This window comes from Biomphalaria glabrata, chromosome 2, assembly GCF_947242115.1.
Source record: "Biomphalaria glabrata chromosome 2, xgBioGlab47.1, whole genome shotgun sequence".
Classification (NCBI taxonomy): Eukaryota; Metazoa; Mollusca; class Gastropoda; family Planorbidae; genus Biomphalaria; species Biomphalaria glabrata.
In genome coordinates this window covers 42,364,900-42,392,546 of record NC_074712.1, presented here as the reverse complement: position 1 = coordinate 42,392,546, position 27,647 = coordinate 42,364,900, and the positions used below count along the sequence as shown (strand labels likewise).

At 32.1% G+C, this 27,647-nt stretch overlaps 3 protein-coding genes and 1 long non-coding RNA gene across 11 annotated transcripts in view; 2 read left to right on the top strand and 2 right to left on the bottom strand.

The window, feature by feature from the left end:
* Positions 1-11,861, top strand: part of LOC106068822 (uncharacterized) — a 33,185-nt gene extending 21,324 nt beyond the window's left edge. For both annotated transcript variants that reach the window (XM_013228312.2, XM_056020674.1), the window contains exon 4: positions 9,268-11,861. In XM_013228312.2, the coding sequence (XP_013083766.2) occupies positions 9,268-10,347 (1,080 nt within the window). In that variant the 3' untranslated portion in view covers positions 10,348-11,861. The remainder of the gene's footprint in view (positions 1-9,267) is intronic.
* Positions 1,858-5,659, bottom strand: LOC129924614 (uncharacterized). 3 transcript variants are annotated; one of them, XR_008776618.1, is made up of 5 exons: positions 5,478-5,659; positions 4,953-5,201; positions 3,622-3,728; positions 3,202-3,270; positions 1,858-2,838 (listed from the first exon to the last, which is right to left on the bottom strand). It is a non-coding gene; the product is annotated as an uncharacterized LOC129924614 (long non-coding RNA). The 3 variants fall into 3 exon arrangements; XR_008776619.1 differs by having other exon boundaries at positions 3,197-3,270; positions 4,953-5,658; XR_008776617.1 differs by having other exon boundaries at positions 4,953-5,657.
* Positions 11,862-14,743: 2,882 nt separating the features above from the next.
* On the bottom strand, positions 14,744-20,619 carry LOC106068821 (kelch-like protein 24). Its single transcript, XM_013228311.2, has 2 exons — positions 19,984-20,619; positions 14,744-18,722 (listed from the first exon to the last, which is right to left on the bottom strand). The coding sequence occupies exon 2, from the start codon at positions 18,430-18,432 to the stop codon at positions 16,729-16,731; it is 1,704 nt and encodes a 567-aa protein (XP_013083765.2). The 5' UTR covers positions 18,433-18,722; positions 19,984-20,619; the 3' UTR covers positions 14,744-16,728.
* A 78-nt stretch (positions 20,620-20,697) lies between these two features.
* Positions 20,698-27,647, top strand: part of LOC106068823 (transmembrane channel-like protein 5) — a 33,327-nt gene continuing 26,377 nt past the window's right edge. For all 5 annotated transcript variants that reach the window (XM_056020671.1, XM_056020668.1, XM_056020667.1 and 2 more), the window contains exons 1-2: positions 20,698-20,842; positions 25,853-25,927. In XM_056020671.1, the coding sequence (XP_055876646.1) occupies positions 25,879-25,927 (49 nt within the window). In that variant the 5' untranslated portion in view covers positions 20,698-20,842; positions 25,853-25,878. The remainder of the gene's footprint in view (positions 20,843-25,852; positions 25,928-27,647) is intronic.

The following is a 27,647-nucleotide window of genomic DNA, read 5'->3' as shown; positions in this document are numbered from 1 at the left end:
ATGGCAAGTGTTATTGATGACTTCTGACTTGTAAACCAGTTGCAGAGATTCTAGTTTTTATTTTGATGACATGTTACGATATATCAATGATATTTAGATAAACCTAGTGGAACAGACAGAAGGACCATTTAATATAAGGCAAAGAAGTAAGATGTTTATAATCCATCAAACTCACAGAGGACTTGTGTCATTTGTGACGGCATTTCATGCATTTACAGAAGCTACAAACTATTCTACAAAAATGATAGGCTTGTCTTTGATTCCGAAGACTTATGAGGAATGCTATGTTTCCAGTGGCTACTCAGCCCCAGCTGTGACCTACATATTATGCCACACTGAGCACAGGCATAACCATTGTCATCCTGTGGTAGAATCAGTTTTTTTTTTCTTTTTGCCGTCTACCCTCGGCAATTAATTTTCATTGGTGTATACCACACCTTTGTAAGTGACCTCCAGCTGTCTCGCTCTGAAGCTGTATGCAACCAGGTGCTCTCTTATTCTATGTCACTTAAAGCAAGTTGGCGCCTAAGCTTGTCTTTAAAGCATTTCTGTGGTACCTCTTTATGTGCATACGACATGTTAGGCAAATAGGTTTTGCCTATCGGAAGGCCATTTCGGAATATATATAGGTGTTTAAAATGAAACTCCAAACATCTGGACTTCCAGTAACCAAGAAAATAAGCTTAGGATTCAAAGAGACGACACTGGCATTTCAGCTAAGACAATCAGTAAAATTAATAGCAACTTTAATTGCAGTCCACCAAACAAGATAAAAAGAAACAAGTGTGGCTTCAATAGCATTGATGATATTTAGTTTACTTTTATCTCATTTACTAGTATTACTATTTCATTGACTAAGGTTTTTTATTGTCAAATATGCATAAGTACATGTACTGGTTCCTGCAATTTGATGAAAAATAATAATTAAATTGTATGTAGTCTATATACAAATGTTTATAAGAGATCACAGCTTAGCTTAATTTACTTAATTTCAAAACTATGATTTTGTGTTCTGACTCTACTCTAAATAAATTATATTTTATTTTAAGAATGCAAAGTCGGAAATTCTGTTCTGATGAAAAAAAAATTATTAAAATAAAGTAGATGTTTATGGTTTCTTTGTATTTATTTTTAAATTATTTATTCATTAAAAATTAATTGTTCATTAACATTTACTTGAAGTAAAGATCAAAAACACAAATTCAATTCATGCAGATCACAGCCCATCACTTAAATGTATTTACTGTCAATTCTACACACTATTCATTTCAAAATGTTGCTTTAAATTGTTATATGACACAATCAAAGTACTGGTACCTCACATTGATGTAGGCCTAAAGCACCTGAAATAATGACAAATTTTCATTCAATAACTTGTACTGTCATTTATTATCAGACGTGTTAAAACTAATGACCTGTATCATCATCATTGGCCTCCTTCAATCGTAGAAATAGAAAGACTAAGGTTTCATCTCAGAGCACACTTCCTCATGTGGCTGTGGAGCCCTATTTTGGAGAGACACTCCCGTCCACAGATAGCACAGGTTAAGGTGGTTTTTGCTTCGGTGGTAGAGGAGCTGGCCGTTTTTCGGATTGTATGTTTTTCTTCCTGAGCTGAGACCTATGTACTTTCACTGTCCATAGCTTTCTTGGTCACTGTCTCTCCATCTGTTGCGGTCTAAAGCTATGTCTTCCCAATTGTCAGTATTGATGTTCACTGATTTGAGGTCACGTTTTATTACATCTATGTAATGGAAGTGGGGGCGACCAGTTTTTCTTGTGTCAATAGTGTGTTAAAACTAATGACCTGTGTATATAATTTATTAAGCAGGAGCATCAACAAATCTTGAACAATAATTGTCTACAGAAAAACTTTATTCTTATCCAAACAATATACATTTACAATGTATTTAGGCAAGTTAATTTATATTTATACAAATCTATATGGCCTAAAGATTATAGCATATTTCGATGTGTGAATACCAAGTTACATTATTACATGAAAATAGTATACTCATTTTAAAATATTCTGGGTAATAAAAATAAAAAACTAATGATACAATAAAATTGAAGCATTAGTCAAAAAAAGAAAAATTTCACTCAAGATCTACGTGAACTCTGCTTGAAAATTAATTAATTAATTAATTTTGAAATTAATTTAAAAAAAAAATTATGGTTCTTTAGTCAATGGAATGATAGCATCAATTATTTAACAATTTCATGATTATCCATTCATTTCAATATACTTATAACTGAAAAATAATTCATAAGGTTTAGATACAACCATTTGAAATAATGATTATAATTTTTTTCTTAATTTGCTTAATTCAAATCTAATATAAACAAGATTTCCTCTGTCAAGAAACTTATGAGGGAACAACATGCATGTTCTTCTCAGTAAGTTTTGCAAAGGGAATTAAGAATATTTAATTGATGTTGCTTTTTTTTTTGCCAACATTTTAAACCTTTGCACCAGTTTTTAGTTTTAAGGAGAATGCACCATATTTTATATGTTTACTTTTGTTAGATTCTTATTTTAATTTAAAAAAAGTAAAATTTCCCTTACCACTCATCCACTGCACTCCCTCTTGTTTTAATGGGGCTCAGATTAATAGTTTTCAAGTACAATATCAAACAGATTTAAAGAAATACTAAATCCAAACCTGTTGGCTGAATGACAGGATATACATAAATATGTATACAGCTTACAGTATAATAGATATATCTTAAATTAAAATTGGTCCAAGACTTTTATTTTGCAACATGATGGGATTTTCCTTTCTGGTGGTGCTATGCAGGAGTCCAAGAATCTCATCTTTTCTCATAACAGAAAGTTATCTAGTTATAAAAATAAATAAAAGGATTTAAAAAAAAATTAAAAAATATGTGTGACATATGTGTTGACCATGCTAAACGTATATATGTTATTAATTATAGTTATATAATTTTGCCATTCTAAAAATAGTCTGTACCTAAAAGGAGCTACTGCGTTAATGTGTAGACATGGCCCTGACCTTAATAGTTATGAATTATTACTATAGGTGAAGGCAGATGTTCAGTTAATTTTATGCACATTGAACTAATCTAAAAGCAACTATAACATATATTATGATTTACATTTTCATGGAAAACTAGTTTTTTCAAAAATACAAGTACTTCAGCTTATGAGAAAAGTACATGGGAAAAATTGCAGTACCTTACCTTTAAGAGGTGCAACCAATCATTGACTTTTCAGGAATGCATGCCTTTTTCTTGCATTTCCAAACATAACTGTAATTATACAATTAGGCATATTGGTTAATTTCTTTTGAAAACATTACAATTAAAAAATAATATTATTAAATTGAAAACGTTGTATCAAACATACAAATTATCAGACAATTTTGCCTAATTTCATCTAACAGTTTATTGTAAAGGAATGGCCTGCACAACAGCCAAGGTATATTAGGCATTCATGAAAGATGAATGTGCTTAAGAGTGTTATAAATAAAAAAATAAAAAAGTTAGAGAAAAATGTTAAATTCCATCCCAGATATTTGGATGTTGCTTGACCATGAAAATCACACAATTCATAAAACATCTATTAGATAACTAAAATAAAAATTGTATAGTAGTACTTACATTAAATATTGAATGGATGCCCAGAGAGTAGAAATAGTATAAGTATGATCCTTGAGCCATTCTGGTACATCATCAGAACTGGTTGCCATGGTTCTACTTGTTAATAACTGAAACATTACAAACATTTTTTTTTTATTTATAATTTATCACAGAGTCAGACTAGAATAGAAATGTTGCCAGGAAAAATACCAATGGTTAGAATACACCTGATGCTACTTTTGTAGCCTTATTACTGGTTAAAATGCACCAAAACTTCATTAATTAAATCTGATAAGAAACATATATGTATCACACAAGTCCAAGTTTATCAGAGTGTCAGCAAATAATTAACTAGATATGTGAGTTTTATATTAAAGTACTGAATTTCAGGGGATAGATCCAACTTGACACCACATCATTTATTATTTCATGAACTCATGGGTCTGGGTATGGCATGGAATATGGGGTGTAGGCAAGGCATGGATTATAAATTGTCTTGTATAGATTAGATTGGGTAAAACTGCCAATCGAAGGTAACTTTTACTGATAGATCTGGATCAATTATAAATTTATGGGACCTAGGCCTGCATAAATTTTATCTTTTATTTATATATTTTATGTACATATATAACTAGTCTAGAATCTATAATTATATCTTAATAAAAATTTTTGTAGATAGATGTCATATAATATCTAACATATTAAGTATAGATCAGTAGATTTAGAATTTTAGCTAGTGGAATATTTTTATATCATAATCTGAACTGGATCTATATATCTAGAATTTAGATCAGTAGATTTAGTATTTTAGGTAGTAAAAACTTGTATACTCTAAATCTAAACTGGATCTAGATCTAATTATTCTAGAAGCTTAGATCTAGAAGACTAGTTCAACTAGTTGTCAAGATTTGACTACACTATGGGTCACTATGGCTAATGCACTAGCTTAGTAGGCCTACTAGATAGATCAAGAGACAGAGTGCTAATAGACTCGTCTTGCCTCGTTGGGCCTCTCAAATCAGCTATAGACTTTAGAGACAATTTAGGAAGGAGAATATCGATCCAATTCAAAGATCTACAATCTACATGTTGTTAGAGTCTAGCTAGAGATGCTAGATCTAGTCTAGAAGGCTTATCAATAAAAAATAAACTCTATCATTTCTAAAGTTTGTAAAATTATATGTACATCTAATCTATCTATTTATAATATAATAAAAATCTATGTCTACTTTTTAAATATTTAAAATGATATGGCTGGTGATATTAATTATTTTAATTGAGACATTGACATACTGTCACATACAAAGTAACAACAAAATAATTAGATCTTATACTAACTCATAGACTCATACCATATTGTATTAAACCTTCGAGTTTACGTTCCACTACCTTGACTTGACTATATTGACTAAATAAAGGGCACTATGATTATAGATGTAGATTATTATCTATGAACTATGATGATGATGATGTTTATCAACTGGTAGATCTATAAGTAGTATCGTCACTTTAAGTATAATCAGTATAACCACTGCATTCGTTTCATTCACTGTCTGTATCAATAATCGTGTGAATGACTGAATGTGATGTGAAAGTGAAGTCTAGATTTAGAATAATTTAGATAGAATTGATAGATTATAGATCTACTATTAAAAAGTATTAACTATACTAACTATAGTGTCTATACTATAGTATAGCCAGTATGACTCGTATGAGTATACTCATATACTGTAAAAGTGTATAATAGTAAGTATAGCTATAGACAGACTAGATCATAGATGATCGATAGATCTAGACTCTAGACTAGAGTGACTAGATTTGACTAGATTGTGACTAGATCTATATTATTCTATAAATAATTAAATATTCATACTGACAATTATTGATCTCATGTATGGTCTAGATCTAGATCTAGATAAAATAGAGTGGATCTCATGACTGTCTATATTAGATCTATTGATTTTTTTTTTTAAACGTTAAATAAATCTAGACTTTAGTCTTTAACTTTAGTCTAGGCCTAGGTGTTGTAGATCTATATTATTCTAGATTATACAAGAGATCTAGATCAATATAAGTTCGGTTTTTTAAAAATTCGCATTCGAAATTTTAAATACCCAGATTTAAGTATTTATATACCCTTATTGGTAGGTCCGAGTTAATCATTTATTAGATCTATTAAAGCATGTCTATATAAAAGATTATTATTTAAAAAATATATTATTATATAAAAGATATAGTTATGAATATTTACTTTAAAAAATTAAAGAAAATGAATTTTTCACTTTTGCCAATTAACACTCTGGCTAGCAAAAAGGATGACTCCTCAATACTGTGAAAAGACGATAACTGCATGAGTTGGTTTGGAATTGTATTTTGTAAGACTAATTTTCAAAACATATCCTTCATGAGAGAGAACGAAAAAAGGTTGTCAAAAAAAAAGCTGGCTGGACTACGCAAATAATGGACCAGCCTCTCTCTCTTGATATCTTGTTAAGAACATTGGTGACCGGGAAAAGTGGATGGTTTGGTTGCGCGGGACAAATGATAAAAATGACATGTACATAAAAAAAATCCAGATTTTGTGTAAAATACCCAAATGAGGAAGTACTGGAAACACCTATTTTAATGAAGTGGCCTTAAAAAAAAATCTTTTGTGACGATCCATTATTCAGGGAAATTGTATCTATTTTATCAGATAGTCAGAAAATGGATAAAGTTTTTACAGATCTAATAAAATATAGTGTGGGGAAGTTTTACTCTCAATGAAGGTCAATCCAAGTGGCTCTCGGAGTAAATTTCTTCTTTGGCATCCTCATCGATTTTTCAAATTGGTATGGTGCGCGAAAAAAGATGCGCGACGGCACTTCGACTCTCTTTGTCTTTGTAAAAAACTCGAAGCTGGTGTTCCATTAGTATAGTTCCATGCTTAGACTAAGTAGTTTTTTAACAAGCTGAGACTAAGTTGTTTAAAGTGTTAGAACCAATTCGACTTAGTAACACGCACGGTTGTCTATTTCATCTTTTCTATTTTGTCGAATGTTTATCACGTTATTTGCTTTCTAATGTATAGGCCTACTACAATAAAACTTTTATTGTTGGATTTTAAAGTAGGCCTAAAAACAATCTTTAACTCAATGAGTGCGGAGCGTCTATCCCATAGACGGTCTGTCTGCCCTAAACGCACGGAACGTTCTTACCCTACCTTTGTTTCGTTGCATTTTTAAATTAAAATTTTTAACTAACAACAGTGGAACTATTTTTACTTTATAAAAGAGTTCTTCATCCTTTGTTTACATAGAAATTAGAAGCTTTTGGCTTTATTTAGACATTTATTTATTACTTTTTTTACAATGTAAAAAAACGTCGCCATGACTACGCTAGTTCAAGACACACCCACAATGTTGACTACCAAAGAGACTTTATAATTATTCTAAAATTTATCACAAATAAATAGTAATAATGAAGAATTTGATCTAGATATATAGATTAGATTCAGGTAGGTCTAAATTTAGCGTATTTATATCTATATTATTAGTATTTAGATCTATATCTATTATTGTCAGTAGGCTAGGTGTAGTCTGTAGATCGAGATTGACTAGATCTAAGCTTTTATCTCTAGACTTGGACTCTAGATCTAGATATATCTTTAGATCTAAGCTTCTGGTAAATAAAAAGAAAGGAAATGGTAGATCTACATCAAATAACCATCCACTGTGGGCATTTTTTCCCCATTTTCTTTTTTTTTTAGTATTGTTTATCTGTAAAAATCTACAACATCATGGCTATGCTTTTCCAAGACACACCCACAATGTTTACTACTGAAGAAGCTTTATTATTGTTTTATTTATACTTCTATGAATTGTAATAATGAAGATCTTGATCAAGATTTAGCATAGGATGAAGCAGACTTGGACATTATTAGCATTTAGATTTAGATCTAGATCTAGTATTGCCTTATACGCTTAGGCTTTAGCCTTAGACTAGGGCTAGGTCTTGAATGTAGATCAAGGTTGACTAGATCTATGCTTTTATCTTTACACCTTTGTAGATTCCTATAGATCTAACCCTTAGATAAATGAAAACAACAGAAATGGCAGATCTAAATCCAATATTCATCCACCATGCTGGGCCTTTTCTTGGTATATTTTCTAGCAATTTTTTTTAGTATTATTTTTTGGTAAAAATCATCACCATCACTATACTGGTTCAAGTTGCACTCCAATAGGTTTACTACTAAATAAAAGTAAAATATAAAACTATTCTAAATCCATAATTTATCACAAAGGAACAGTAATAATGATCTATTCGATGTCTAAATCTTAGGTAAAATGAATTAGGATTTTTATTGTCCTTCATCTAGTTAGAGATTTAGGCTTTGATCTCTCGCTAGCCTATGTCTTGCACTGGTCTAGTATTAGAATGAAAGATGTTCTATGCAAATAAAAAGAAGACAAATCTAGATCTATATCCCATTGATTCAAATGTACATAATATTTGAGTGCATTTGGTTGATAGATTTAGTACTGGTATCTATTGTTATTGGTAGTAATGAAAAGCGCAATAATTTTCACTTTTTTTCTGACTAAAAAACCAGGTAAAAATAATAATATAATCAATGATTCATCATCTTTTATTGACTGTTTTATCACATTTCTTTTTGAAAATATCACAAAGGAACAGTAATAATGATCTATTCGATGTCTAAATCTTAGGTAAAATGAATTAGGATTTTTATTGTCCTTCATCTAGTTAGAGATTTAGGCTTTGATCTCTCGCTAGCCTATGTCTTGCACTGGTCTAGTATTAGAATGAAAGATGTTCTATGCAAATAAAAAGAAGACAAATCTAGATCTATATCCCATTGATTCAAATGTACATAATATTTGAGTGCATTTGGTTGATAGATTTAGTACTGGTATCTATTGTTATTGGTAGTAATGAAAAGCGCAATAATTTTAACTTTTTTTCTGACTAAAAAACAAGGTAAAAATAATAATATAATCAATGATTCATCATCTTTTATTGACTGTTTTATCACATTTCTTTTTGAAAATGCTGTAAATAGTCTAAATATGCTGTTTCAACAGTAATACAAAGAACAAAATCTAAATTTAGGTCTCAAAAGTTCTAAAGTTGGCATCCATTTTTTTTTCTGAGTGTCATATTATTTAGATTATAATTTGTATCTTATATTTAAATAGAAAGATGTTTACATTTTCACATTCTCCATTCATTTACCTTTACTTTGATACCAAATATGTTACTATAGCATCATTGGTACTTAAACAATAAATTTTTGTTTTAGCCATGTTTGGAACATTTTCTTATTTTTTTAAAAAAAGTAGCATTTTTTTTAAAACAAAACACAGCAGTCAATGAGTTAATCCAGAGCTGATAAGAAACGACAGGCCCCTATCAAGTCGAGTGTCATAAATAGCATAGCTTTAAAATCAATGTGACTTTTGTAAAATTGATCTAAATGATTTATAGTGTCTCTTCATAGATATTTCATCATTAATTTAAAAATGGTAACATTTTAAATCAGAGTTACATCGTTAGGGTACCAACTGACCCGTTAAAATTAATTGACTTTTGGTGTTCTTGTGATAATTATTACGTAATATTCACAAATGTAACTATTTACATTCATATTGGTTACATTTGCAGGTTCGAGTCTTGTTGGAAGAAGCTGGTGGAGATATGAACTTAATGGACAAAGACAAAGACGGCAACACAGCGTTGCATCATGCAGTTCTCACGGGGAATCTTCCTTTAGTAGAGCTATTAACCCTTTTCCATAATCGTTTTGGCGTTTCTGTAGATGTCGAGGACAATCTGGGATCAACCGCATATCTTCTTGCTAGAAGACTGGGCTACAAAGATATTGCTCAGCACCTACACCGAAAAGGAATGGCGTCTTTAGGTCACAGCGATTCCTTGTTTCGAACTCCGCGAGAATGGTCCCAAATCGGAAAATTTGAACGGAAAAAGGCTGCAGCATTTAGACTTGAGGACATGATGAATGCAGCCAGAGTGCAAGGAAAGCCGACGTTACACCCAAAACGTAGATCAATGCAACGAAGTTGTTGTTCTCTTCCAGCATTGAATGAAGAGCTACACAGAGACTTGTCAGAAATAAGCCAAGTCCAGCCTGTACAAAAACATGATTTAATCTCTAACCATTTTTCTTCCAGAAAAGACAGACACGTGAATACTTCAAAACTTCAAAACCGCATTGATTCTCCCGAGACAACGCATTGCATTGTCACAAAAAATACCGCTGAAGTAGATGCAAACAAAATAAAACCAAAAGAACTTGCGAACATTGTTAGACCAGATAACAAAACAGAAATGCAACGACATTCATTATTGGTAAATAACAAACCACCTTGGCAAGCTAAAACTGCAGAAGCGCTATCTTTACTAGAGCAGACATCATTTACAAAAGGTCGAGTCGCTAGCCATTTTCACCCCAGCGAAGTGGATAAAAACAAAATGACAGAATACAGGCACATCTTAGGAAGTATTGGTGTCATTATGAACCTTTTGTCAGAGCAAAACACACAATCCTTTAGAAAGTCTGTGAAAATAATCAGAGCAGAGCCGCCAGAGATCGAGGCCAAGAAAGTGTCTTCTTTTGCCGCTTTATTTGGTAGTAAAAAGGGCACACAAGCGAAGAGGTCTTTATTATCGAGTAGATCTCCAAGTAGGAAAAATAAAGAGTTTAGACGAGACAAGAAAAAATAATAGGTTGTTGTTGGCAATGTGCAAGTAAAACTAGAGAGATGCTGTAAATTTTTAATATAATGCCAAGTTCAACTAAAATATATTTGTATATGTAATAGCATTCTGATAAATTATGCTCCAAAGAATTGTTTTTGTTATAATAAGGAAGTCTTTTTATATTTTCTTGCTTATTGTAGTTCCTTGGAGAAATTTAAATCCTCGTATAGAAAACGCTCTAGCAACGGGACAACTGTGATCAGAGTAAGCATACCAAATGACATACTCCATAATGCTCACGTAGGTCATATTATCAATTCTTTTGATGCCGGTCATGTCAGTGACTTTGATACGCTAGACAATGAGATGCTGATTTCTGCCACTTTGGTTTTTTCAAGATCTGTTCTAACGTGGCTCGGGTCCAGACCAAACGTTCCCTAACTGTCGCAGAAGTTTAATTGACAGTGTCATGAAGATCAATATTGAGGTTTGGTTTATCCCAAGGCTGGGTGCTTGACCCAATACTGTTTACCATTTACACCTAAGTCAGAATACCGGAATTTCATACCATTTTTCGCCAATGACTCAAAAGTTGTACGATTTCTCACCTCAGTTACCACCTCAGTATCGCTTCTGTCAAACCAAAGTAGATGATAATAAACCCAATATGAACGAAGAAACCCTACAAATGAGTTGGGAGTCTAGTTTCACTTCTCCTCACGAATTGCCAGTTCCCTTTGTAGATACACTTCGTTATCAGGAGTTCGCCAGTTCCCTTTGTAGATACACACTTCGTTATCAGGAGTTCGCCAGTTCCCTTTGTAGATACACACTTCGTTATCAGGAGTTCGCCAGTTCCCTTTGTAGATACACACTTCGTTATCGGGAGTTCGCTCTTGACGGTCTACACGAAGCTCAGCAATGCAAGGGTCTCAATCTGCAACTGTAAAGATTAGGTCGTATCCGACTATATTGGTATATTTAGTCAACAAAGAAGTTCTGTTCATACGTTCTCAACGTGACCCCCAACAACATGAGCTAGCTGGTACATCTGCCGCCCAAAGTGGTCAGCTGCAATGAATTTAGGACTGCGTAAACAGGTTAAGACTGGATCAAGTGGCCCCGTTAAATCAAGTTTTCATTCTTTCCGGTCTAGAAATGTGTGGGTAAAAGTCACATTCTTGTTATGGAGTGTGTGTGTTTCTATGTTGACGGTGGGAAGAAGTGATTCTGAGTTTAGACAGACGACCCCAGCACGTGAAACTGAAAAGACGTGTTATTGTAGTGAGTTAGATTTTGTTTAAAATACCATTTTATATTATTACTAACCCTTACTCTATTTATTGCATTTCTTCAAAAGTTTATTCTGTCTGTATTTTACTAAAAGTTCTATTTAGTTTTGTTCACCAAAAAAGTTATTCAAGTTCAAGCGTTACAAATGAAAATATAATATGCATGCATCGATTTTGTTGTCTACCAGCAGTTTGGTGCTACAAGTCATAATGATTCTATCAAAAAGATAATATAAGCTAGCGGTACTTTGCATTCTGTTATTTATTGAAGATTTGTTGGCTTTTAACACACAAATACAAAAGCAATAGTTCAAACATTGAAAACTGAATATAATTAAATAAAGAAGAAAAAAATCACTACACCCAAAAAAACTCGTGAAAATATTTTTGTACAAAAAAAAGAAAAATTGTTGATAATTGATAAAATGACAAAGCATTAGCAGTTCAAAGTGTTGACCAAAACCTCATGTGGTGTGATGAAGATAAGCTCACCAGTTCAGTGGGCACATATTATGCAAGGTGCAGAGGAGCCAAGTTATCCCATCTCCTTCATGTATCTTAGTCTCAGGGACTAATCACTTTAGTTCTCATCTACCATATCTAGTTCTCATCTACCATTTCTAGTTCTCATCTACCATATCTAGTTCTCATCTACCATATCTAGTTCTCATCTACCATATCTAGTTCTCATCTACCATATCTAGTTCTCATCTACCATTTCTAGTTCTCATCTACCATATCTAGTTCTCATCTACCATTTCTAGTTTTCATCTACCATATCTAGTTCTCATCTACCATTTCTAGTTCTCATCTACCATTTCTAGTTCTCATCTACCATTTCTAGTTCTCATCTACCATATCTAGTTCTGATCTACCATATCTATTTTACTTTTAGACTCAGAAGTAATGGAAATGGGGAAAATACAAAATATGCATCGATGCAATGATGATAAAAAAAAAAATACAAGTGAAATTTAAAAATGGAAAAAAAAAAAGACTTTTCCAACTTATAATAGAAGATTTTTGAAATAGAAATGACTTTGGAGGAAAATGGATTCAATAAACAGATCATTTATCTTAACTTAACTAAATAGAAAAAAAAGGTGGTAAAACTAAAAAGAAACAAAATAGTTTCTGGTTTCTATCAATACATTTATTTAGCACCAATATATTTTAATAGTACCAGGTATATCATATACTTTCATATCTATTAACCTTTATATTACTCAGCAGGTTTTTTAAAAATTCTGCATGAGCATAAAAATTGTAACCACACACTTGAGTTGATGCGTTACAATCATAACAAAAGATAATGCCAATATGTAAAACTGTGATTATGTATTACAGTTACAATAATATTGTTTGAAAAAAATATACAAATCACAAAAGGCATACAAAATGATGTTTGAGCAAAAGAAACTTTTTTTTTTCAAAAAAATATAAACTTAAACAATATTTTTTCTCTTTCATGTAAATTCTGTATCTGGAGAAAAAAAATCTTTCTACAGAAATTCATGAATATGATACATTGAAATGGATGTCTTTGTGAGTTAAATATGACAAAATGAAATAAAGTCCATTTTAAATACCAGACATGTAGAGGATTTAAAAGGAAACTAAAGATAATCACATAATATATAAAATGTTTTTAGAATTCAATACTTTAAAGATAAACTCAAATTACAAGTAAAATAAAGTTTCACACTGTTTACATATCACAATAAGAATATACACAAGTTTTTAATAGTTCTTTATAGTTCCATTTTCAATATTAACTGTATTTACAATACATTTACTCAGCAACCAAAATGTTTTTTTAGATTCATTTATTTTTAATATCAATATTAACCATTATTCTCTAAAAATATTTCTAGAATGAACAAAATAAAAGACAATGAGACCAGTTGGTCAAGTAACTAGACTTTATGAACTGGAAAGAAAAAATTTGGCATAAGGTTTAAACTTAAGGGAGGCAAATCTAGCATTTAAAAAAAAAAATTCTACCATTCCTACCCCACATTCCCTTATTTTATTTCTTTTTTGTTTGTTTGTTTGTATCACACTGAATAAAGAACAATATTTCTATGATTGAGGCAACTGTTAAAAGAAGTGTGTGTGTACACTTCTACTAACTACAAGGCACACAGAAGAGCTGACTACACATCAGTTCAGTTATGCACACATCAGTTCAAGGATGAATTACTGGTCAACATAAACGGAGACTGGAAAAGTGAGCAGGAAGAAACAGGCAACAAATAACATCAAAAGCTTTGAATTATTCCTACAAACATGAATTTACAACATGCAGCCCACATATTATATCAACTATGTTATCATTGATTTTCTGATTCAAGTGACCTGGTCCTTGTTAGAATTTGCATTGATTAGAACATTTCTTTATTCTTTACTATGGAGAAAAATGTTTGTTTTTTTTAAATTTCTTTGTATCTTTCTGAATATTTTATTAGATAGTTTTATTATTGTTTGTACTTATACATACATATATTATAGTTTACTATTAAATATTGTTTACAAAGTAACGTGAAAAGGTAAAGAAAAAAGGTTTTACATTAGAATTAATTCAACTAAACCTTTTTCATGTAAATTTTCTTAAAGCTGGAAATCCACTTTGCCAACTTCTGTACTGATCTGTGGGCAATCATTGTACATTGCAAATATGAAAGAAAATTTAATGAAATTTTTTTTTGGCCACTTTTATTTTAAGAAAAACAAAATGTAAGATGAAAGACAAGTATATCACTTGGTGGACCAAAACTGTATAAAGTTTCTGTCAAAGAAAAAAAAAATCAACAACACAAAACTTAACAAATCCAAAGTTAATTTCTAATATTACCAATTCTTAGATCATTTAGGTCATTCCTTGGGGTAAACCCCTCAAATAAAAAAAAAAGTCAAGGAAACAGCAACAACAACAATACCAATAACTTAAATATTGCACAAATAAAAAAAAACTTTACATATCATAAAAGAAAGACATCAATTTAGTAAATATACAAATCAAGTGCAACTCTATTTCAAAGGAAGGAATCAAAAAAGGGAGTTATAACAAAAAAAAAAAAAAAAAAAAAAGTGTGTTAAAAATTAAAATAATAGAAGTTTCTTTACTAACTATTTTTTTTTCCAATTAAAATATCAGTCCCCATTGTTGATATTTGAAAATTATACTCATAAACTTACAAAGTTGAATTAAAGAACATTAGAAGCTGTCTTATATAAAAAGGCATAAAACCAACAACAACAAAATGTAGTAAGCAATTGAAAAGTTTGTAAACATTGAATATAGACTACCCGAATATAAATTATTACCATGAAGAATAGACTACCAAATATCATGTCATGATTCAAGAATATACTTAGAGGTAGATGCATATAAATTTAAAAAAAAAAAAATGTTCACATTCACCTCTTTTTCTTCTCTTTCTTCACCTATGAATGGCCAGAACTCAGCTTTAGCAAATACTTACAAGATTGTTATTTTTTTTTTTTTAGCTCCTGTAGATGTCTTTTAAATCAGAAGAATGGAGAAATATTTGGGCATATTTTTACAACACTCCAAATAAACAAGTCAAGGATTTAATGAGGATGATAAGGCTGCCTAAGAAGCTAATTGTAATGCTTCATCCATTATATAATCATAACCCATTACATCTCAAATCCTTGAGCTTCATTTCAATTGAATATCTTATGTATAGGGCATAAAATCTCGCTTATATCAAGATCTTTGTGTGTGTATAAAGAAAAAAAAATCAAATAATAGGTATTGTGCTTTGAAACAAACATTGCACTTTAAAGCACCAGTACCACCCATAAAGATGTCTATTCTAAATAATGAAGTTCCTGATTCGAAAGATGAGTATGATATCTTTGACAATGTGTTTGAAGATTGCTATGATTTCTCATTCTTGCTTTGAATAGCTTATTATATTCAAAGTCTTGGCAGATTAAACCAAGGCCAACTTTGATCTACAACTATACTGTGCTTTATTGTTGATGCTTATCTTGTACTATTAGTGGACTTTTATATTGTGTTTTGTTGTTGATTATAAAACATTGACTAAAAGTAAACAACAATGGACATTTCATACAAAGGGTTCATGAATTGGCCTTGAACTGGTTTTTAACAGTCAAATTGGACAATAATCATTCCACCAAAAATTTAACATAAAATTGATGAGATTAGATGTTCTATAATAAAAAATTAAGTAGACAGCTCACAAAATTTTTTTTAAATGTTGACCAGCATCCTACATTTATTGTAAAAACAAAGACTATCAGGCACAAAGAAAAGTTTTGCTGTTGAAAGCTTGTATACTGGTACAGATACTTAAAACATCAAGAGTGATTAATTTTGTGTCTTTGTGACAATATTTTGCTTTTCCATAAAAGGTTTGAAAAACAGAACTGCTATCCTAATTAAAACTATTACATGTGAGTCCAAATTTAGTACATAAGAATAAAATAAGATGCATGTCACTCAAACGCACTCTGTAGGAGACATCACTGCACACTAAAAACAAATTATAATAATGATGGTATCTTTTGATATAGAAAGTGACCATCAAATGCAGATTTTTCTAGTATTTTGAGCCACACAAGGCATTATTTCCAGTAGAATCTCTTAAATTTAATACCATAGTATTACAAAGAAATGGAATTTTGATAATAGAGAACTGAACAAAATACAACTGAAAAAGCTGTACAAATACACTGTAAAAACTTTGGATGCAAACACTAATTGACAATAAGTTTTAACTGATGTCTGTCAAGTAAGATAATAAGAGAATGAGTCCTAGATCTGCTTTGTTTGGGGACTTATCTTTGGTAACCCCTACAAATAGAAATCAATACCAGGTATTTAATAAAGCATATGGTCATTTTGAATTTTGTATACATAAAAAAGGAGATCCCATGGATGTTGAAATAACAGTTTAACAATAAACATTTTAGACAAAATAAAACTGTGCTATAAAATACACAAATACTCATTCCAAGAATTGTAAAATATAACAATATATATATGTATATAGAGATAGATATTAAAACTATAAAAAATGTATAAGGCAAACTTAATACTAAGACAAGCACTAAAACATTATCTTCGGTTGCATTCATATCGCAAATGCTGCTTACTTATGGCTACCTTCATCCAATGAGAATCTAAAAGAGTTCTAGGAAGCTTATCCCAGAGTAAAACATATTCTTCTTTTGTCTGAGGGTTCCAGGACAAAACCAGAATTTCATCATGAAATTTCGGAGCTGCAAGTTGCAGAATGAAGAAGCAACCATGATGGTTAACAACCCTGAAATGACGATGGTCAAAAGATTTTAGGACATGTATGATTATTGGGGTCTTCTCTTCTGAGAGGGTCAATATATTTCCATTAGGACTGAATATGTAAACAGTGTCATCAACTGTAAGAGCTTGACTTCCAACAGTGATAGTTGGGATATTACTGTACAAGCAGGATGTATTCGTCTTTGTATTAAAGCTATGAAATACTGTGGGCTTGGAGTGAATGTCATTATCTACATAGTCATAGCAATTCTCACTTCCACCAAACATGAAAATAACATCCCCATAAGATGCAGCTGATATCTTTCCAGCAGGGTGAGCTATTTCTCCAACAGTAGTGATTTCATTAGTTGCAGGATCATACCTCTCAACCGTTACTGGGTTCTTGGCTGAGTTTTTTGTATACCCCCCAAGGATATAGATGTAATCTCCAAGAGACAGCATGACATGAAAATATCTAGGTTCTATCAGATCACTACAATTTTCCCATTTGTTCTGCTCTGTAACAAATTTTACCATTTTTGTTTGTTCATCTGACCCTCCAGAAACATAGATGTCCCCTTGATGAACGCAAGCTGCTTTAGCATTGGAAAAATAAGGGAATTTGGCCAAGAAATACAATTTTTTACTATGTAAAGTAAAACAAAACACTTCCTGTCGCCTACCATCTACCATCACTAAAGCATGCTCTTTCCTGAGTTTGAATATACAAGGATTAAGTTCAAGTCCCAAAAAATTTGAATTCTGATTAGCTTTCACAACTTTCTGGATAAATTCCAGGCAGGTTTTATTTGATTGTACACATAGGCTTTTCTGACATGTTCTATTCACAAAATCTGTTTCCATTAATGGCAAGCGTAAAAATTTGAAAATTTCCAGCACATGTTTATTGCCTCTTTCCAAATCATAATCTAACCAGGTAGTAACCATTTCTAATACATCTTCTTCCTTCTCTACATTTAAATGATCAGCATCAATATATCTGATCAGTTCATCTTTATTCAACTCTAAAAAATCTCTTGATTTTTTTAACTCTGGGAAATTTTCTGTCATAAACCAAAAAGCTTTTTCTTCAAGCAATGGACTGTTGTATGATAAAGCCAATTTCCAATTTATGATACAGTTTTGAATACAAATATCATTGGCTAAAAACTTTTCACAAATTAGTTGCAAAGCCTCTATTTGGTACATGGATGAGATCTGAAGGAGATCCACGACAGAGTCGTAGGTCAACTCAATGTTGCCAGTATATAAGAATTCTAAGACTTTTTCAAAATGAGTAGGTGAAATTCCTTTCAGGGTAATTACCTTCTCATGGCTCTCCTTCATTCCGGAACTGAACATGGCACAGAAATAAGTGGACATGGCTGCCAGCACTGTGCGATGACAAGGAAAATTACAGTCTCCAACTACAAGGATTGTATCAATATGCTCTGTCGATGATTTTAATTTAGAAAGACCTCCACAAAGATAGCGATGGTGAATTTTTTTGTGCGAGTCCATTTTCAATTATCATATATATTTGTTTTATCCACACACAAAAAAGTTATTATCTTACTTAAGAATGTACAAAGTTCAAGTAACTAAGTAAAAGATTTGAAAACAATCCTTAGATTGACAATTGTAGAGTTTCATCTGATCATTTTGAATAATTTTGTTCATGTTCCTCCGATAAAATAATGACTATAATAATAAATTATATATATGACCAATAGCAGAGGTACTGTACCGATAAGAAACAAATGATGTGGACTTGTGCATTTCTGTAATCACTTTATCAGCTCTTCCAGTATCTGCAAAGTAGAAAATGTCAAAAATACTAGTTAAAAGAAAACCCTTAAATTTTTTTTTAAAAGACCTCTAAGGTTATCTTATATAATACAGATGTTACTTTGAAATAGAAGATGATTACGCCCTACACGTCATGCAGGTTAAAATGAAAAAAAAAAAATATAAATCTTCTCATATTCAGTACACTGAGTGAGTCCTCACTTAACGATGGGTCTGATTAACGAGGGGAATTTAATAAATAATCATTTCTGTATAATACCGATATATGACCACATTTTAAAGATATGACGGATGGCAGAGTGATAATTTCTTGTGGTACATGGAGCAGTGGCAGCACAGTGGTGTGATGTGTATGATAAGCTGGGCTGACACAGCTCATCTCGGCAATGCAATTGCTCTTTCTCACACTTTGTTAGTTTTTTTTTTCTAAATTTTACTATCAAAAGTATCCCATCAACATGGCTGACAAAAAGGTACAACTCCTACAAGCTCTTCCGCTAAGAAACTCAGAAACTTGCTTTTAGCATGGATTTCCTCATTCAGCCAGTTCAAACATACTTATAGAGAAATTGACAGAGCAAAGATTACTGTGGGATATATGGAAGTGTAAGAGCTGAATAAGCAAGAAAATGCCCTTTGGTCTCCATATCATAAAGATCAAGGCACTTAGCATCTTTGCCATGCCAAAAGCACGTAAGGGAGAAGAGTGTACCGAAACATTCAGAGCAAGCAAAGGTTAGTTCTATTGCTTTCAACGCTGATACAGTCTACACAACATTCATGGTAAAGCAGCAAGTGCCAATATGGAGGTAGCTGGGGAATTTTATTATGTGCTGGATGAGATAATTGAGCAAGGCGCCTATCGACCAGAACAAATTTTCGACCATGACAGACAGGTTTGTTCTAGAAAAAAAATGGTTAAAAGAACATACACTCATAAAGAAGCTGCCAACATGCCTAGTTTCAAGGCCTTTAAAGATCATGCGACATTAATGTTAGGCAGACGTGGCAGGGCATAAATTGAGACCTTTTTCTAAATACAATGGTTTAATATAATAATTTATACACCTAGAATTAGCGCGGGTCTAATGAAAGTGCGGGGCCCACTTCGGTTGCATAAGTGCGGAGCCCACTGTGGTCACATAAGGCCGGCCCTGCAAAATAGCAGCGTATGCTAGTAATGCTACGCCACTGGTTGACTAGTTAATTATATTTAGAATAAGATTATTTATTAAATTTTATAAAAGACAAACTTAAACTTACTGAAGTGAAGTTACTTCAATGCTTGACATCTTCCTTAGTCAGAGCCAGAGAAGTGTCTTAAGTTCTCATACCCAGCACCAGACTGTTGCTTACACTTTTAAACCTTTACAAAGTCTAGATTATATTTTATATTATCATAGTTATGATAGTAGATTTAATCTAACTTGATTTATTCTAAGTCAGCAGCCGGGCTAGAGGCTAGATAGATTGATTCTAGATCTAGAAGTAGAATCTAGATCTAGATCTAGTAAGTAAGTATGAACAAGTATCTAGTCAGACAAGTCTATGAGTCACAGTATTATGAGTATGAGTATGACTATGAGTACTATGACATGTCACATAGCCATAGTGGCATAGAGTATCATACTAAGTAATTACTATGAGTATGAGTACGAGTCTAACTAAGTCTATGTGATTGTGACTATCACTATGTCAAAAACTATGTCTAGATCTAGAAATCGAGTTCGTAGGCCTAACTAGGTAGTCACATGCCCATGGTAGATCTAAAATCTATATCACTCTAGATTTAGATCTATTATTATCTATTAACATTATGATATATAGAATCTAGACTCTTTATTACTATAGAATAGATGAAGTCACTTTGATCAAATAATTATGTAAACAAAAAGTGTTAAAAGGGGATGCCACTCTATTTCAAAGTTGAAATAAAACTGCAAATTTGAACTCGGAAAAAAAATGTAAATAAAAAAAAAAAGAAACTATACAATGGAATAATCATATCATCTGTGCTCTGTACAAAGTGTATAGAATCTATAAGACTTGTAAGAAGAAACTATACAATGGAATAATCATATCATCTGTGCTCTGTACAAAGTGTATAGAATCTATAAGACTTGTAAGACTATATAAATGCCTAAACCTGATCTTACCATATATTTATAATTTATATACTCTATTAGTTACTATTAGTCTATACAGACACAGTCTTGCAACCCTAACTCTTGCTAGATTTATACTACTAATACTAGACTAGATCTGGATCTAGCTAGTAGAAGCTAGTCCTACCTCTACTCTCTCTAGTAAACTCTAGTTAGATCTACATCTAGTAGATCTATCAATCTATGAATTCTATGTAATATGTAATATACTGACTAGGTAATGAGTATATGAATATGATATATCATATATTATAATATTAAATATATAATATAGCCTAAAATAGGTAATATATGAGTGTTTCTCCATTACTGGTGACAAATAGGTACTGGGTCACTAAAAAGTCTATAACTCAAAAACTTCTTATTAAAATATCACAATTTTCTTTTCATTTCACTTAGAAATGGTTTATCTATAAATTGTGATATTTTTAGCTTGAAAGGTGGATTGTGGAATTTTAAAATTGTAGAAAATGTGTGAAATAGTGCACAAAATGGCATCTTTTGATGTAACATGGAATACCAGGCTTAGGTTGAAGTAATATTCTACTAAAAGCAAAGATTATTCAACAGACATTTTTGCTGAAATAGGTTAACAATATAATGTTATTGCATTATCTATTCTATATCTTTTTATTTTATAGTTACTTTGGTATTACTTAGATGTTGCCATAAAAAATGCGTCACAGGTGCATCACATATATGGTGTCCCACTTAACTTGAAATTTTAAACCTTTATCAATAGTAGACAAAGTAAAGGATTCTGCTCCCAATTGTTTCTCTGTTACTAAAAGCATCTATGATTAATTTACACAGTGTAATTTTTCTTTAAAACTGTAAAAATTTATATAATTTGAGTAAAATAGGTCTTGGTGTCCCAGGTGAAGCACCCCAAACGCTCTTAACAAAAAGAACAATATTTTTTTAAACAAAGTTATTAATGAGATGGGAATTACTTAATGGTATCTCTGATACTGCTTAGTACACAATAAACTCCATTTTCTTGGGAAAAGGCTACATAGTAATTAACAGGAGACATTAATAGACATGGTGTCCCACATTTTTTCATTGTAGCACCCGAAACGCCTCATGTTGAATGATACCAGAAAATCTCAGAGATCTAGATATAAGTAGTTTTCTCACCAAAGTTTTGAATTATAATGAGAATTAAGCTTATTATTCTCAAGTTTGATCTAAAATACACATAGAATACTATTTTTTAATCTAAGTTAATGTAAACCTTATTGTTTTATCATTGTCTGTGGTGCTTCACGGGACACTAAACACGTCTTGATCTAGATATATATAGGTCTTGTGTAGATTTAAATCTACTCTATATTTCAATTTATATGTAAATCTAGTTTTGGGTCTTGTTCTTGGTGCATTGAAAGTCATAAAGCTGCTTTAGTCTATGATTAGGTCATGTTTGAGGCAGTTATGTCTAATATATTTTTAAATGATTATTGAACACACACACACAAAGGTCTAGTACATTCATTTATGGTTATAGAAAATTATTTTGTGAATCATTGATAAAAGAATAATTGGTTATGTATTTACAGACTTTAAAAAAATTGTATTTCAGCATGTATTAACAAAAAAAAACATATATTTCATATTGGTGTCCCGTTGTAGCACCCGCAACATCTTGTGATATAATAGTTATGTTATAATAAATGCTTGAATTATTGTTGAGATATTGCAGCATATAATAGCCTATATATTTAGCTACAATGCAAGTATAGCATAAATTCTATTTTCTTATAAAAAATTTATTTTAAAAACTTTTACCAGTAGTGTTACAGGTGCTACGGTGTCCCATTTTTTAAATTGAGCGCAAACATAACGTAAGTGCTAAAGAACTACAATTTCTCTATCTAGCTGCTTAATACAATAGAAACATTCAAATTATGCTAAGAAAGCAAACAAATTAACAGTTAGTTGTACTTTAATCATCAAATGTGTCCCAGTGATGCACCTGAAATGCAATAGTGGGTACCCCTTTTACCAGCACTGCTGAGGAAATGTATGTATTCCAATTCATTTTCTATTGATAAATTCTTAAAGTACAATGGGTGAAGAAATGAATACACTTAAAATGAAACCAAAATCTTCCATTTTAATTTTTGACCTAATGTGACACTTTTTGATACCAGTACTGGAGAAACACTCATATATAGAATTAGTAGAATTCTAGAGTCGTCTAGACTCTAGACCCTAGCAGTAGCTTAGTAGCTAGGTTAACTAGGTAGAATTACTTGAATTAGTTATTACTAACTAATACTTTAAGTAGATTCTAGATCTAAATCTAATAATAAATATTTTAATATAAGTTAATTTAATAACTTATAAAATAAGGCTTGTCTCATGACTCATGTCTGTGTCTTCAAGTCCGAATATTAATAATTAAATAATGAAGAATGCAGTATTTCCCGTGGCTACGCAGTCCCAGCTGTGACCTACATATTTTGCCACATCATCATCCAGGGCAAGCATAACCATTCCATTGTGATTGTCCACCGGTGGTCGATTAAGATTTTCTTTTCATGTCTGTCCTCGACAGCGGATTTTCTTTTGGTCTCAAATGTGCAGCCTTTGTGAGTGACCTCCAGCTGTCTCATTCTGAGGCCGCATGCAACCAGGTGCTCTCTTATATGTCAGCTAAAGCTAAGTCAAGTTTGCACCTAAGCTGGTCTTTTAAGCGTTTCCATGGGGCACCTGTTATACGTCTACCATCTTTAGCTCTCCAAAAAAGACTGCCTTTGGCATACCTTCGTCTCCCATATGAGATACATGCCCTGCCCAGCGTAACTGTCGAACCATAGTTAATACACTGTTAGTTATTAAGATTAAGAGTAACATAAAAAACTAAAGCAAATAAATTCCACTTATATTATTTATGGTAAACCAGTAACTTAGACTAAAAACGCTATATAAAAGAAATTTCTATAAATCAAATAACATTTAAATTAAAATGTTATTTAACCTTGGTTAGGCCAATAATTTTTAATAGATTATGCATCCTCTAAATTTAGAAAGCCTTCAGGAGAGAAGACTCAAAAGTAAAGTAGCAATTATACAAAAACAAAATATAATGAAATACTCAGAAAGACACAAAGGTAAAGGCACATTCCTTGTTCCATATGCTAGAATAAATTTGTACAAATACTCCTTCTTCCTTAGTGCTATTAGAGCATGGAATGGGTAACTAGAGCCAGCCAGGAAAAAAAAAAAAGGTACATGGTCAGCCATCAACTCCTGATTAGCCTATTCTATTTTATTACAATAAAAGCTTATCCTTACAACTGTACTTCAGTGGAAGCACTACTTGTACAGTTGGTACTTAGAAGATAATTTTTTGATGGTGCAAAAAATTGGCTAGACGTTGTCTGCTCAGAATCCAGGAGGTTGCAAGTGAACCACCTTGCACCCCCCTGCAGGCGCCCATGTTTCTCAGTCTAAGTGTGAAAATGATTCTTTCTCTTGCTGTTTTTTAGGAGTCATTTAACTACTTATTGGGATAAAAATATGCTATATAATAAATAGAAGTGTGAATCATTGAGTTTGGAATAGACTATTTGGAATAGCAATTAAAATTAAGCAATTAAATTCTCCACACTGTTGTCAATTATATATGTTTTATACATTGTAATTTTCCTTGTTCAGTGCACTCATATAAAAGTGTTAAATATTTTTTTTCTTGTAACAGTATTGTAAATGAAAGGGAAGGGGTTAAAAACACTGGTATCGATGAAGAATCATTATTGCATCATCTATGATTTTATTAGGGCATGTAAATGGAACCTTTATAAAATATTCTATTGGTGTTCAGTTTAGAAAATGTGTTGTTGTTTTTTACATCTCCATATATTATAAAACATCCATCCCAGTGGCACTACAGCCCATGGAGGGCCCTAGCCTGCTCTAGAACATCTTTCCATTCTGATCGATCTTGGGCTTTCCATCTCCATGCCATGCCTGGGCTCTTAGCTGTTGTAGATCTGCCTCTACATCATCAAGCCACCATGCTCACTGTCGCAAAACAAAAGTCATGTTCATTTGCAGGCATAGGTCATTTTCCATTGTGATCTGTCCGGTTTTTCTTGTGTTTTATCTTTCATAACAATATTTATTTATATTTAGTTAAAGATTTAAAGTAATAAGAAATCCTTTGTTACCAACATATTTTCACTACCGTGAGTCCCCACTTAATGACATTGTTAAGAACTAGAAACTCTTTGTTAAGCATGTTTCATTGACCACAAAAACTAGCTTTTTTGTGCATTTTTAAAATTTATTCTATGGTTTTCTTTCTTTTATATTTATAACCATTCACCAGTGAACCATGTCCTTGAAAATCACCAATTTATATGTTATGGGATGTTCTAGTTTACAGATCAAAATAAAAAAAGAATTTGCAGAGTTTTTAACCAGTAGGAAGTTTAGGTTATTTTTTATTTTTCATAAAGATTAGAATTTTTTTTTGGTATGTGGGTTGGTAGTTAATTTGTATCGTTATTATAAATTAAAGTTAAAAGCTTTAAATGTATTTAGCTGAGTGGCATAAACAGCTAGGCTACCTATCAAGGGGGCTCAAATTAGAATCCCAACTTGAGCTATAAGTTGTTTTTCCTGAGAACACGAAGTCAGCATGGAAACCTTCTCTTAACTAACACCCCCCTCCCCCATGGCAATACCACAAAAGAGATTGGACCATACTGCACTGTGCATGCAATAGCATGAAAGATGCACTATACAAAAGGAATATTCAAAAATCATGGTCAAGACATTCCCTCAAATCTGATGGTGATATTAGTTGAAACATATATACCTGTCACTTGGGAGCAAAAAATAATTGCAACTTTTTTAACCTAAGGTTATCAAAGTTACCTTTTTGAAACAAACCAAAAAAAAAACTGACATTAGTAATTTTATATACACCTTATCTTTATTTCATTATTTTTTTGTAGTTCCCATTAGGAAATAACAACTAAAAATGAGTAACCTTGATGTCTCAGGTGTCTCTGGAATTGAAACTGAAACAGGTAATAAAACTTGCAGTGGTTGATACGATTTGTTACCTATTAATGTTATAGCATTGGCCAAATCAATTTAGAGCCATAACAATGACATTTTGATTATTCTAGGCTCTGTATCACCTCACTATTACTCTGGGTGTGATACTGAGTATATAAGTCATTTACATTCTTTGATTACCTTGGATTCTGGGTCAAAATAGCAGATGCTTCTGCATTATCCATTGCAGTTTGATTAGCTAAGAAATGTTGAAATGCTAGCCAAATTATAGACTTTGTGGCCAGCATTTCTCAGTATAAGCAAAGATGACACTTGGCGCAAGATTGCATAGTTTCCAGTACCGTACCATATTTTCATGCATACATCTTGCATACACTACAATCCACACATGTTTATACTCTGCACAAATGACAAAATAAGTAAAAACAAAATCATACAACCTGCACCCTTATATACCCCACATGTGAAGAGTTAATTTATGACCCAAGAGTTGCTGCCAACATACTTCACCTATTGGAAGAAGACAGTGGCTTCATTAACCAAAGCAAGGACAGTGACATTTGTGAGACTGGAGACTGGCAATTGAGTGCGGATGTATTGCATGCATTGTAGTCTATATGTTGCTTACTTACTAGTCACCATTGATTACTGGTATATTAAATATTCTCTGCCATATTGGTACTATTTGTTTTCTTGATGTTTATAATCAGATGTTCATAAAGCTTTTTAATGGACATTTCACAACCACACAGCGAACTATAGGAGGTATAAAGGCCCACCAGTATGTCCATAGTTTCCATTATGCTATGTTTATGAGTAAAATATATTTTGCAAACCCCACACAGCTATCATTGGATTATATAAATTTGCATAACCTGTGGGTTATATGTACGAAAATATGGTATCTCACTAATAGGTAGATAGTTGCTATAGATTACTTGTGACTTGGTCTACTAGTTTAAAGTAAATATCTGGGACCCTCTTAAGGGAGTGAAACAATAAAAATGCTGGATGTTCTGCAGATGAATAGGTAGGCTAGCTTTATTCATAAGTCAAGTTAACTGCATCAGAATAGGACATTCATTATGCTTGTTCCCAACTTACAAGATACTGATTCAGGAAAGTCACTGGTTCTTAACCTGTTTGGAAACATACAAGCACACTAACCAGGGCTTTTTAATGGGAAACTTTAAGACTCTCAAGCCATCAGTCAAAAAAGCCCAAATTATTATATTGTCTATTGAGTGTTTCTATTTTCACTATTTGCTATAGTGTGGGACAATACCTTGCTGACTACCCAACCTGTGTGATGACCACTCTGCTATTCGGTAGTGAAACATGACCTACTCTCAGAAGGAAAAAAAAGCTGAATATCTTCCACTGCCTATGCTTAAGGCAGATTTTTAAAATAACGTGGCAAATTAAAAAAAAAAAATCAATGAGGAAGTTCTGCGAAGAGCAGGGTGCCAGGACAACCACATTGTTATGAGCAGTAAATGCCTTGGCTGGCTTGGTTATGTTCACTGAATGCCACAAGGTCGACTCCCACCAGACATTCTGTATGGTGATCTACTGGTCACCCACATTGAAGGTATTCTGATGTATGCAAACACCACATGAAGCTCTTCAAAATTAACACTAACAGATAAGAAAAAGAGACACTGGATATATCCACATGGACTCCTGGACTGCAGATGGCATACACACTAGAAGTAGAAAGAAGGGTGA